At 25.9% G+C, this 15,444-nt stretch overlaps 1 protein-coding gene across 1 annotated transcript; it reads right to left on the reverse strand.

Annotated features, from left to right (window-relative positions):
• Positions 1-2,430: 2,430 nt before the first annotated feature.
• Positions 2,431-3,319, reverse strand: LOC130936464 (protein SMALL AUXIN UP-REGULATED RNA 51-like). The gene has a single exon (XM_057866533.1). It carries the CDS (start codon positions 3,201-3,203, stop codon positions 2,904-2,906), a length of 300 nt encoding a protein of 99 aa, XP_057722516.1. The 5' UTR covers positions 3,204-3,319; the 3' UTR covers positions 2,431-2,903.
• Between the last annotated feature and the right edge of the window lie 12,125 nt (positions 3,320-15,444).

The raw sequence follows: 15,444 nt of genomic DNA on the forward strand, positions 1-15,444 counted from the left end.
AATCACTCTGATTCGAATTATACGGTGAGCAATTCGAATTCTATACAATACTCTTCTGCCCATTCTTGATAGCTCATGAAAATTTTTTAATAAATTTATTTTAATTATATAAACCACAAAAAAATAATGCAAAATAATTTAAAAAATGACTTAAAAAATATTAGGAATACTATAAAAATTTGTAATGTTCTAATGATTTAGGTAAATACATGCATGTACACAAATTTTAAATAAAATACTCTAGATAGTCAATAATAATTTAAAAATTAAAGAAAATATTTTATTCCATCCAAAATAATTAAAAAATATATTTTATTCTATACAAAATAATTTAAAAAATGGCTTAAAAATGTTACGAGTACTATAAAAGTTTGTAATATTCTAGTGATTTAGGTAAATACATGATAAAAATATATTTTCTTTAATTTCTAAATTATTAATGTCCTAAGTCATTGCAAATTTTTATAGTACTCCTAACATCTTTTAAGCCATTTTTAAATTATTTTGCATAGAATAAAATATTTTTTGTGGTATAATTAAAATAAATTTATTAAAAAGTATTCATGAGCTATCAAGAATGGACAGAAGAGTATTGTATAGAATTTGAATTGCTCACCATATAATTCGAATCAGAGTGATTGAACTTTCCATGCGTAATTCGAATCATGTAATATCTCACCATATAATTTAAAAAAATTTATTAAAAAATATTCATGAGCTATTAAAAATGGACAAAAGAGTATTGTATGAAATTTGAATTGATAGCTCATTAATATTTAAAAAAAGTCTCGTAATTAAATATTTTGTTAGATTTTTTTTAATACATGAAATAAAATATATATTTTTTTAATTTTAAATTATTATTTTTTAATAAATTTTTTAATAAATTATTAATTTTTTTAATAAATCAGGGTGTAATTCGAATCAACTTGATTCGAATTATTGTATGTGTGTAATTCGAATCAAGTTGATTCGAATTAGTGTGTGTGTGAGTTTTGTGTATAATTCGAAGCAATATGATTCGAATTATGTGTAGATTGAGTTCGAATCTAATTGATTCGAACTACATATAAACATGTATTGGTTGATTCATGAACTAAATTTTGGTTTAGCGAATTTACGTAAAAATTTCTTCCCCTTGGCTTATTTTAGTATTTTGCCCTTAGAATAATGTATAGATTATCTTCACCCGTGACGAAACATTCTATGTCTGTTTCTGTGGATTTCTCTTAACAGTTTTTCAACCGCTGCAACAGGGTTACATAAATCAAGGGGCAATCTTGGTACACAATATTCGAAGACAGACAAAACTCTGAAAACAAGCGCAATAAGGGGCTATTTCGATTTTTGGAGTACGTGGCACCTTCTCAATGGATAAAGATAATCTTAGAAACTTGTCCCTCACATGTATCTACAAAACTAGTTCAGTTCAGTTACAAGATACGGAACACCTTAGAAATCATATAATACAAGGAAATTATTAAGATAAAGAAATTATATAATAATACGTTAACACAAGTAAATTATTTTTTGTAAATGTTCTTAAATCACATCATGACACGATAGTTTTTATTTGATTTCCCAAAAAAATTAAAAGTTTTTTTTATAGCATGTCCAGCTAGATCTGTTACTAATGTTATTGAATAAATTATATACTCATCACCTATGTAGTTTTATATGATATTATATTCCACATAAGTTAACTGCTCATATTTTAGATGATATTGATTATTAATATCATACCTCTTATAAAAAAAATTATTCTAAAAATTTTGAACAGTTAAGTAAAAATAAATAAATATATAGTTATATATTTTAACACATACACTTTTTTCCTGAAAGTTAGTTTTTGAATTAAAAATATAAACAATGCATAAGTAGTCTATTTTTGTTTCTCTAATTATGAAATAAAATAACATAAATAACCATATATCTAATAATAGTGGCATAAAATTATTGACTATAATAACATTTAATTTAGACTTTGAATAAAAAATTAGAACATAACTGCATAACTACAGGAGAGATCAATAATAAACATGTCGTTATCTCTAACACTATAAGCATAATCTAGACCATATTTGTATTTATTTATGTGTTTCTATTTATCATTTAAATATTTGGGACAAATTATTTTGTGATATGATATCAAAATTTTTATAACTAAATATTTTTCAATTATTATTAACAAAAAAAAGGAATTTCAATAAATTAAAGCAAATAAAAATACTATAAAAAATTCACAAAAAATTTTAAAAATAACTCTTGGATGAAAAATGTGTTAAAAATATAATTATTTATAAATTTAAATTTTTAAATAACTATTTTGCCATGTAAAATAAAAAAAATTGACCCAAAATAAAGTGCAAAATGAGAAGGAAGAGTTGCAATTTGCAAGAATAGATATATTATTTATATATATTAGGGGAAAGACCACAATCAATAACTCTTTAAAATTAGTTATCCAACAAGGTACATTTTGACAAACTTTTCATCACCCCTGCTGAAAAAAATGTTGCCTTTCTAAGTACATATACAATCTAAACCCACAAGAACTCCTTGAGGGCCTAACTTTTCCCATCTTGAGGTTAGAGTCACTCTAAAATAAGGATCTCTTCTCCTATATATATTAATACATATATAAATATAAGAAATAAAAGGAGAGAAAATTTTATTTTTCTCTTCTATATATTACAAAATATCTGTCATTTTAATTATACGAACAACTCAATATATCTTGATATAAAATATATCCAGATACGTTGAGTTATAAAAATATTAAATTTTTAAAATGACAAATATTTTTATGGTAGACGAGAAAATATAAAATAAGTAGTGAATGGATCTCTAACATGCTTTGTTGTTTTTTTTCCAAAATAAGAAGAAAAGCAAGAATCTATGACCTAAATGGATGATGTAACAAGAGACTCAAAAACATCCTCATGACAAGGGATAGTGAGACCTCCTTCATGATCAAAACCAAACTCTTCTTCAGCTTGATGGAGCAAGGTTTGGAAGCTAGGGCACCTTAGAATTGAAATTGGGACAATGTACCTGCTTCTATTCTCTCCAACATACACAACAAAGTGACCCTTTGGAACATCATTATCAAAGCCTTGCTTCTTCCCTAAACTTGAGCATCTCTTGAGAATTTGCTTGAGAAGTGGTGCTTGATGAAGCCTAGTAGATTTTCTCAAAGCCATTATTATTATTATTATTATGAGAAGTGAAGGAGAATTGAATAGAGAAAGTGGCAAAAAAGTGTGAAATGAAGAAGACTAGATAGAATGAAGAGGGTATGCAACTATGCATATATTGTTAGAATGTTAAATGGAAGAGGGGGGTATTTATTATTGGTGGTGAAGGGTGGTGAGATAGAGTTATTTAAGAAGTGAGAGAGAGAGAGAGAGATAAGGAGAGTCATGTGGGGTTGTGGGGACAAAGGACAAATGCATAGGGTTGTTTTGGGGGGTAGTGCAATTCTCAAGACCATGTAGGGAGCTTCAACTGTTTGGCTCTTATAGCCCTTGCTGCCCTTCCTTTCGACAACTAGGTCCCTCTTCTCCAATTTACTACTATTTATTTCTTTCTTTTATTTTATCGGTACATTTTATTCACCTCCTCTAAGGTAAGAACATATTATATATAGAATCTTTTTGTTTATCATACTTATATTTATGGATCTTCTTTGGGAGGAGAGATAAATATTTTATGGGAAATGCTAGGGGGACAATGACTTTATTGAACAATATGAACAACCACCAATCAAATAAAAACACACTACACCTCCAAATTAACCTTCTAAATTTTAATATTAAAATAACCATCCATACACTAGTAAAATGAACATCCGATATATCTATTGTTTACATTATTTAATATTTTCATTGTTCACCTATACTTTTCCATATTTTATCTATAGGAAGAATAGTAGTGTTATATTTCTTAAGCAAATATATCTATGTATAATTTTGAATTAAATACTTTTTTTGTCCCTAATGTTTGAGACTAAAATTAAAATCGTTTCTGACTCTTTTTTATTATTAAAATTATCTTCAATATTACAAATCGTTATAAAATTGTCATTTTCTATTTTAATTTTATCTTTTTTACTAAATTAACCTTAATAATTAATATAAATAATAAAAATAATATTAAAAAATAAAAACAAACCCTTCCTTCTCCTACACCTGCATTCCCACTCTCTTATCTCTTCTCTTTCTTCTCTTCTCATCCAAGCAGAAAATCTACAAACAGAAATTCTCACAACAAATTCAGATTATACAATATATATAAACAGAAATTATAGTTCACACAAAAGAAGAAGAAGATGAAGAAGATGCAGAAGAAAAATTAGATTTCTGTTTCCTAGTCCAACTACAGTAGCAACAAGCAAAATCAACAGAAATGGCAGTTCAAACAACAATTCATCAATTCTCATTATCAAGTTATAGTTACAAATATGCGGTACCACAATTTCAGCAACAACAACAAAATTCATGTCAAACTTCAAAAAACATAGATGCATAAGAAGAAGAACTCGATGCAAACTCAGATTCAACAAATAATTCCACAACAAATTTGCAGAATGTATCAACAATTTTAGATCCAAATTTTCAATTCCATATCCAAATAAAATTGCATCAGAGATATCTTCTTCCAAGAACAAGTTCAACCGATTTGAACACACAAGCAACCCGAATTTCAATTCTGCAATTATAATTCCTGATTCAGGGACCAGTTTACCTGTATGCGGAACGCAACCTTTGGATGTCGTAGTTGTCCGTGGTGAAAAACAAATTCGGTCGAGAACGAAGCAGCGGCAGATTTGACAACAGGTAACGACACCGAAGACGACACCTCCGTGAAGGGGGAGCAGATGCTCGCAACACCTTGGATTGACGGAGTGGCAGCAGCGACCAGCACCAGAGATATTCAAAGGTGTGGTGAAGGATTCCGCCAATATATATTTGTATAATTTTAGATCATCTCAACTCTAAAAGATGATATATTCTATTTTTTAACAAATTAAAATTAAATAAATTATATGTAATATCATTTGATCTCAAAACATAACAAAATAGTTAACTCTTAATTTAGAAAGTAATGTAAGAGTTAGATATGTTTTCAAATACTTGAAACCTTAAGTAGAGCCATATGTATAGTATTAAAAGATAAATAAGCCTAATTCATATTGAGATTTAGTTGTTTGAACAAAAATAAAAAATAAAATAAAAAGTAAAATGAATACTAAACATTTTATTTTCTTTTTTTTTTGGTCTATATCAAGATTTTAAAAATTGAATCGATAAAATTAAAAGTTTAAAAATTCAACCAAAATATAATTGGAATTGAATTGGATATATAATAAAATAATATATTTATGTATAAAATATATAATTTTTAAAATAAAAATAATTTTTTTATTTTATTATTTTAAATCTGTTAACTACTAAGGGTGTGTTTGGTAACTACGTTTGAAGGAAAAAAGTACGTTAGAGCTTCTTGAAAGCTTCACTCTTTTGTTTGGCTAATTTTCTTCTCTACAAACGCAGAAGTGCTTTTGTTCCTAAACCCACGTTTACAAGAAGCAATAATTTCTAGCTTCTCCGTTGCACTAACGTGCTTTTAGCTAATACCTTCAATATTTATTTTTCTTTTACCAACTTTATCCTTTATACATATTATTGCATTATTTATAGAATTCTTATTATTCCTCTCTATATGAATTCTTTTTTATTATTTTTTATTAATTTTTTATTTGACATTATATATTTTTATAGTTATAATTTTTGTGTATTATATTTATTATTATCTTTTTATAATAGAATTTATTGATCCCATTAGATAATAATAATAATAGTTAAAAATTATAATGTACTAAAAAAGAGTATTAAGAGTATTAAAAATATACTATATAAAAAATATATAAGAAAAAAAATATAAAAAAATTAAACATGTATAAAAAAATAATATTATAATTTAATGTTATATCCTTTTAAGTAATTATCTATCTATAAAAGTGATTTTAACTAATATTATCCAAACAAAATTTATTTTATCAAAATCAATTTCGGTAAAGAATTGCCAAACATAAATCATATTGACACAAACTTACTTCTATCCAAAATCAATTCTATAAAATCACTTTTGTTCAAACTCCAGTTTGACCAACTACAATCCAAACACACACTAAAAAATCACATTGATTCAACCAACTTATAAATGTGTTGATCGATTTATTACAAAAGGATTTTACCTTCAATAAGAACCAATTTTCAATTAACTAGGTCGAACCGGATAATTCGCTTTGGTTCTCAAAACATTATTTCACAAGCTGTACTTTCCCTTTTAATTCTTTCGTCCTTGTTTTTCTCTCACATGTGAGTTTCCCTAACAAAACTTAAAAATAATTTTCTTTCTTTTATTATTTTCATGCTTCGACTGTAGAGTTTGAACATTATTTCATAAATTATTCTAAAATTATATGCATTTTTTTTCCAAATGAAAAAAAGGTTCAATTTTATCAGGATTTTAATACGCGGTATATCTTGAAGAAATTAAATACTATATGAATTTTTTCTATTTATTTTTCCCCCTTCCCCGGATGAAGTAGCAAGTGATGATATATATATATATATATTTTAGCGTTTCTAAGAATGTACGGTTGTTATTACAAGAAGAAGTAGCTTTGCTTTAAGTAGTGTGCCATAGCATTATTCTTCTTAGCTGAGTCCCCTTTTTGCAATAAAGATGAAAGTGAAGAATGATACCACTCTCTGTACGACTCTACCCTTTCCATAACTTATTTTAAAGCACCCAATCCTTTCCTCTTTTCTTTCGACTAGTTTATGCCCAATAATAATAATAATGAATTGAAAAAGTAAGAAGAGACAATGTATGTTTTATACGATGTGTACAATAGAAATAATTTAAAATTAAAATTAAATTATAGGCAACTAATTAATTTTAAAACAAAGTATCGTTTTTATTTCCAATATTTAGGGTAAATATTATTTGTGTTCCTAACGTTTAAATCGTTCTATTTTTATCTCTAACGTTTGTAAAAACGATCAATGTCATCTTACCGTCAATTACACATTATGAACGCTTTAGTTTGAGTTTTAAAAATCTCTTCTTGAAGTTAGAATACAAATGTTTGGGATAGAATTGATGATCCACTCCGAAAAATAGCTCATCAAAAGTTGAAACGAATTCCTACAACATTTACATAATTCACTTTTTTATGGACATAATTGAATCTAAACACAAATAGTGGGTATAATATTAAAATCGAATACATCTAAGTAAGACCTAATTGAGAATGAATACATCCAAGTGAGAATAGTTGAAAAATATAATCTGATTTGTTAGTATAATTGATAGTAGGACAACATTAAATCACTTTTATAAACGTTGGAGATACAAATAGGACGATTTAAACGTTAGGGACACAAATAGGACTTACCCCAAATATTGGAGATAAAATCAATACTTTACTCTTAATTTTAAATAGTTTTCAATTTAAAATTTAAATCAAATATTAGGATTACCGTCGATTTTGGAAACAAATAAACTACCTCTCTCTCTCACCTCTCTCTCTCAATACGGTTTGTCAACGTTCTATGTCTTTCTCATAGAGTCTTGTCGGTATACTAACGCCACGGTCACCAGCCGCCATCAAAAATCGCGCCGACACTATTCCGACTGACGTCGTTGCCGCACAGGCCACCGCCAAAGGAAAACGCGCATATTGTGTGGGTTGAACTAACAGCAACACAGCAACCCGGACGTTCAACGCCTCCGTCGCAGCCAGGGTGTGCCTTCTTCCCGACACCGTCCTCACCTCCTCCGATGCGCCTTCGCTTTCTCCTATTCTTTCAAGTCTCTTCTCACTGATGATACCACCATGCTCTTCTTCTTCTTCGGATCCAAGTATGGTTAGCTTCTTTCATGATTTGAGCCCTATGCTTCACAACAATGCCGCTTTGTCATGACTAGTCCTTCAAAATTATGTTTCACCACAATAATAATTTCTTCTGTTTATTCTTCTTCTTCTATTTTAATGGTCAATTTATGATGGTCATTTTAGTAGGTATGCGGATGGTTATTTTATTTTTATGTAGATGATTATTTTGATTGGATTGAGTTTAGTTATATATAATTAAAATATGTTAGATGTTCAATTCATTAGGTATGCGGATGATTATTTTTATCCTTAAGTGGATGGTTATTTTTATTAAGGGTGAGTGGCGTGTGGCAAGTCAAGTAGTCACGGTGAAATGGAATGATTATTGATGAAGGTGGGGTGGCCGCTGGTTAAAAAAGAAGAGAATATTAGAGGATCTCATATGATTTTTTTTTTTTGAAATAACTAACTGAATTTTTTAAAAATTTAAAATTTGAAATTGAAGAATTTGAAATTTGATGTGAAATAACTGAATAAGAGTTTTTAAATTTATTATTTCGTAGATAATTTTTATTTTTAACTCATATTGAGACTTGACTCCATTGGCTCTCTAGCGAGACTCTTAAGAGAGCTAGATAACCAACTAAAGGTGATCCACCTTATATCAAAATTTTAATAGCTATTTTAATGTACACATAAGATAATCGATCTTATGTACAACATACTTCTTACTGTAACCCTAAAATTGCCTCTTAGTAAAATAGAAAGACCCGTTAGAAACAGAAAAATCTGTTTTTTGTCGTTGACTAGTTGAGGTTTTAAATCTTGCTATTTTGCAGTTTTTGATGTGTAGTTTTAATAAAAATTAATGAAGAGATATATTATTAGACAATTAAAAGTTGTTCAGCTGCAATTTTAAGTTGAATTAATTAAAAATATAGATTTAATGTATAATGATGCAATTTAATCTTATCTACATTTTTAACGAGATGAATTTAAAGATAATTGTTCTAAGAATTATCTGAAGTGTTGATTTAGGGTTAAATGTGAGGTTTAGACTCTTTATGAAATAACGTCTGACTTGTTGTCATACTAAGGTGTTGCCGTCCGCATTTTTCGTGAGGAGATGCGGAATGATATCTGTAAGAGGCTCTGATACTTAAGTTAGCAATGACTTTACACAGATTTTTAGTAGATTAGAACATAAATTATATTTGAAGAGTGTCAGTATATTTATAATAGAGTTGATAATTACCTTTGTTAGAATATTGTCATCTTTATTGATGGATAACCTTTTCTTTTATTTTAAGAGTCTGTTAAAATTCATCTTTTAAAAAAGATAAAAATAGTAAGAGAAATTCGCAAAAACAATTACTTGTTTAGAGCTGTTTTTTTTTTTTTTTTGCAGTGTTCGACCTCTTCAAAAATATCATGTATAAGTTAGAGGTCTCCTCTTTAAATTGATTTTTTTATTTTTATTGAGTCTGATCTTTATCGGTTTGGACCAGGTATACGAAAATTATTCTACATTTTTACCTCTACTAACTTTTAAATTAAATAAACAAAGAATATACTCTAGAGGAGTTTATTTTACCGGAAATTTTATATTGGATATTAGCATGATATATAGGCCTTAGTACTTAGCCGTACATGCATCGTTTTGGTTCCTCCATTTAAGTTGATTTTTGTTGCATGTAATACGTATAGGTTCGAACTTTCAATATCAAAGTTACAAAATGTTTGCCATGTCTCCTACACCTCACTCATTTCACACATTTTTCCATTTTCTTGTTCCACCCTTGAAATTCACTACTCAACACGTGCCTACTTTATCTTCTTCATGCAAACCAATCTTCCTTAAGATTTAGGGCCAATTAATTATCATTTCTTCATCCTTTCCTAGTTTTATTCAACATAACAATATAAATTGGATAATAATTACCATAAAATTATTTCTCTACAAAATTTAACTTAATAAAAAAATACATAAATAATTATAGTTATAACACATTATTTTACATAAGAATTTTTTTTAGATTTATATTAAAACTTTTTATTATAGAAATTTTGATATTATATAATAATTTTTTTAAATAATTAAGTTGATAGGAAAATGTACCTGTAATTTAATGAATATATTACAGAATCGAGTTTTGGGATGAAAAATTGAATTATTGAGATAAGGCGTAAAGGTACATAATATTATTATTGTGGTGTTTGTGAGTTGTGTATGACAGATGGGAAATGCATAATTAACTCATCACATGCATTCATTCATTCCCTTCTGGTATTGGATACCAATTTTTGTTTAGGTTCCTGTGTCCTTCCTCAATCACAATCACCTCCAAAACAAGGGAGAATGCAGCAGATAATCATAATAATCATTCATGTCCTCTCTCTATTTCATCTCTTTTACCTTCCAAAAGTTTCTTTTGTAGACCCCACTACATAGGTGTCCAAAAAAAAAAAAAAAAACTCTTCTATATAAGATGGATTATTAATTAAGTTTATTTTTATTCAATATACATTATTGTTATACATGTATATATATAACTATATCTCTCTTTATAATGTTACCAAAATTTTAATTAAGTTTTTATATTTTTTAATTAAATTTTTACATTGTAATTAGATTTTTTTTTAATGTAAAAAATATTAAAATTAATTAAGTATTTTTTTACAAATTAAAAATATATATAATTAAAAATCTAATTAAATATTTGACCACATATTTTTTTAAAAAAATATTTCGTTAATTTAATATTTTAGACAAAAAAAAGACTTAATTATAAAATTTAAACCGTGTAAAAACTCAATTAATAAAATTATAAAGACCACCAAAATAATTAAATCTTAAAAATACTATTTACTAAAAATAGTTTAAGTAAAACTAGTATATATAATACACTAATTATTTTTGGCATGTTTGCTAACTTGTTTATAAGATCTTGAGCAACTTTTATAATACACATGGAGATATACTTGTATTTTGAGGTCACTAATTTATCATGAGTATACTAAAGTATAAAAATATTATATGTATACACGCTATAACTTTTTTTTTATATCAAAATTCGAATAAATTAAATAATTATATTATTTCTTGCATTTTATAACAGGACTATTACAAAGCTGAGAGAAAAATAGAAAAAAATATCCTTAAAAGCCTTTAGTTAATTAGTTTTCTATCTTTTCCGTTTCTTTTTAGTTTAGCTTTGTTTTTCATCAACAATATAACATACCCTTTCATAATATTTTATTTATGGGAGCTACTTAACAAATAAAGACGTTTAAAATATTTTTTTAAAATATTTTTTATTAATTAAAAATTAACATATATAATTGATTAAATTATAAAGTTATGATATTATGTCATGATATTATTTATTTCAAAAATTTAAATAATAAAAAAATGTAAATAATTATATATCTAACACTGTAACACAAATTTTGTATAATTTTTTATATATGTTTACTTATTAAAATTATTAAACAACTTATTCTAATATACAATATAGATAAAGAGAGTCACTCAGATAAAGACGTTGAAAATGTGTTTTTATAAAGATATTTTTTAATAATTAAAATTTAACATATATAATTGATTTAAATCATGTTATTTTTGTCAAAATTAGGCAAGACAATTGATTTAACCGAAAAAATGGTGAATCAAATCTTGAAATGATGGTCTAAATTAATATTATTTTTTATAAAAAATTATTACAATACCCTTATTACAGAGAATAATTAAAATACTCTTATTATATATATATATATATATATATATATATATATATATATATATTTTAAATCCTAACCCTACGATAGAAAAATAAAAGACTAAAATTTAGGATTCTCAAAATTAATATATATAATAGAAGTATTTTAGTCATTTTATATAATAGGATATTGTGGTAATTTCTTATAAAAAATAATATTAATTTATACCAGTTCAAGATTTGATTAACCATTTTTCGGTCAAATCAATTTGTCTAACCTAATTTTGATAAAAATAACACGATTTAATCGATTATATGTGTTAAATTTTAATTATTAAAAAACATCTTTATAAAAAGACGTTTTCAACGTCTTTATCTAAGTGGCTCTCTTTATCTATATTGTATATTAGAATAAGTTATTTAATAATTTTAATAAGTAAACATATATTAAAAATTATACAAAATTTGTGTTATAGTGTTAGATATATAATTATTTATATTTTTTTATTATTTAAATTTTTAAAATAAATAATATCATGACATAATATCATAATTTTATAATTTAAAAATATAGAATTCGATGATCTTTGTTGATCATAAATGAAATAGTTTAATATAAGCTAAAAAAACAAAAATTTATAAAAATATTTATAAAAATCTAAAAAAAACCCTTATCTAAAAGAACATATTAAAAATATAAATATTTATCTCTTTTAATTATACCCTTAAATTTTTTAAAAAGAATTGTATTATGAGTTATGACAACTTGATTCATTTAATTTTAGCACATATTTGTACCTCATCCATTGCAGCAGTGTAAATGTGTAAATTGATATTTATTTCATTTTTTTGTTTTTCATGTGCACTTTATACACAATCAAATTATTAAAATGTACTGTATGATCTACTAGAGAATGAGATAGACTCAAATATTTTATTATTTAATTAATGGAATTAAGAGATTGAGACTTGTTTGTTATCTATATATTATCCAGCTGTTCCAAGGCTGGTGAGATGTTAACCATCTATATATCCAGCTTTTGCAAACTATCATAATTCACAAAGTCTTCATTGGGTTGACTACTAATTTGTTATTTTGTATGTGAGCTAACTATATACAAATTAAAGTTTTCATATATATTCAGATAACTCACTCTTATCCTTTTTCTTCTTCTCTTTTATAACTTTAATTACCTTCATAATTTCTCCAAATGTTCTTCAATGTTTTTAATTCATCTCGCTCCTTTTAAAAAGTATAAATTAAATAAAACAAATAAAACAACTCTCTACTATCTCTATTTTCGAAATTTCAAAATTAAAAACAAAAAAGAGTTAATTAAATTGATTTATGCTATAGATAATTTCGTAGAATTTTTCTTTATAAAAATGTTTGAAAATTAATTTACTATTTTCTCTACTCTTCATAATAAAGGATTATATGGTCATATCATCTTCATATTATACATTTCTTAATAATAATTGTCTGGAATTTAACCAAAGTAGATATTTATTATACATGTTGGTTTGCTCCATGTGTATAGGGCTAGAAAAAGATAAGATGATGACAGAACATTCATTTATTTCTGTTAAGCCAAAAGAAGGGTTCAAAAACAACAATGTACTAATTTGATGTTACAGTCAAAACCCTACCTTGCTGAACAATATCGAAGATATATAAACCGTAATTTGAATCCACCATGTATCAAATCATGTTTATACTTGGAAAAGGTTCAAGCATGTAATGGAGACTGAAAAAAAAAAGTTAATAATTTTTTATTTTTAAAATATCTTCGTGTATATATATTAGAGAAATAATTTATATAATTTTTTTTGAAAAGAAAAAGAAATTAGTACAAGACAAATAAATAAAATGATGGTGCTATTAATCCACACTAGTGAACATAATTTGGTTTGGTTTGTAGTACACATACATTTTCTCTTTTCCCCTTTTGTACATGAAATTAAGGACAGATGGAATCAAGATATTTCATGGTGCTTTCAAAAAGGAATACAAAGTCCCATCATCTATGATTGATTACCAATTAGTCATATATATATACATGAGGTATGCATCCCCGGCCCCTTCGTAATTAATTATATATTAGCAGATTAACTTTTAACTCATTCAATTGTGTTTTATTTGAGTAGCTTGTACATCAAGAAAAGAAAGAAGATTAGTAATAAGAGAAGAGAAGTTTTGCTGATTGAATATGCATTATGTGATATTTGATCAATAATAATCTGATTTTAATGGAGATCATGTTTGGCTTAAACATATATCATTTTGAACGACTACCCCAACTAACGGAAAAATAATAGAATATCTCATTTACATTATTAATTAACTTTTAGCTTTTGAGTAACTCAATAGTCAACACTATTGTTATTTTTATTCTTTACACTTATACAAATATAAAGAAGAGTCATCCAATTTAGATTGGTCGAAAATGAAAATGTTTGGTAATCAAAGAAAACCAACAAAAAATAGCCATAACTTATCTTAGCTTATGTAGCATTTATTAATTGTTGCGACAATTAATGAATGCTAAATAAGATAAGTTCTGACTGTTTTTTTTGTCTCTCTATCATTATCCGGTCGAAAAATCAGTTAAACCCGTAGAGCGTTCAATTGCATGTGTATAAATTCTGAAGACTCATTTTCTTTTGTATATTATACAAATGACCACGCTTTACTTGAATGCAGTTATATAATGCAAGTAGGTGGTCCTGGTGATCGTCGTCGATATATTAAATTTGAAGCAGTTTATATATGGCTTTTATTAGAATAGAAGGTGTATGTGTAGGTTAGCATCTTGTGAAGAATTTAATAGAACAAATTAATAACTTTATAGTCTACACACACACACATATATATATATATATAATTTAACTATAGTCCATGCCCATATCATTACCATGTTCTGAGGCCAAAATAAAGCCGCAGCAAGATTATTTTCATTGATAATTAATGTGGCCACGTACGTCTCCTACTACTACTATTCTCCTCAGTTGCCTTTGAACTTGATGTAATTTGATTTTCATGATCGCATGTATAATATAGTAACCACATATTCTTCATTCAACGTACGTGTAACACGTACATATATATATTACTATGACTATGAACTTTCACTTGAGCTTCCTAGTCTTTTAAATAATTTGCAAGTACCTTTCTCTATGGGTAATCGCCACACAACCCACTCCTCTATCGGATCCACTACATTAAAGTTCTAAACGATAGAGGCAAGAACAAAAGTTTTTTTTTTAATAGTAGTTTGAATATATCTGAAAAAACAGTAATTTGAATATTAGGGAACAAGAAAAATAGTCGGAATTTATCCTGTTTAACAATAATTAATTATTCCAGTAATTATTAATGAATATTAAATAAGATAAATTTTAGCTAATTTTATTAATTTTTTTTGTTATCGAATATTTTCATTTAAATATCTCTATCATAGTACTAACAAATAAATTATACACATAAATACACTTATACTTTCTATTAATAAAGTGGATTTCGTTAAAGGAAAATTTTTGGAGAAGTAATTTTTAGTACTTTTTTGTTATTGTTTGATCATTATAAATATTAAATTATTTTTAATAAATAAATTTTATTAATTTATGTGTATAAATTAAAAAAATATATAAATACAAATTGTATTGATTTATGTTATAATGTATGTAAAATTTTAATAAATATAAATACAAATTACATATTTTTTTAATTTATGTACAAAACATCTATAAATATGAGTACAAATTATTATTAATTAAATACTAATAAAAAATGATAATTTTTATTGATTATATAAT

Source organism: Arachis stenosperma, chromosome 6 (genome assembly GCF_014773155.1).
Source record: "Arachis stenosperma cultivar V10309 chromosome 6, arast.V10309.gnm1.PFL2, whole genome shotgun sequence".
Taxonomy (NCBI): domain Eukaryota; kingdom Viridiplantae; phylum Streptophyta; class Magnoliopsida; order Fabales; family Fabaceae; genus Arachis; species Arachis stenosperma.

What these genes read in the sequence shown, in the direction of transcription:
- LOC130936464 (XM_057866533.1), bottom strand. Translation starts at nt 3,203, where the DNA reads ATGGCTTTGAGAAAATCTACTAGGCTTCATCAAGCACCACTTCTCAAG.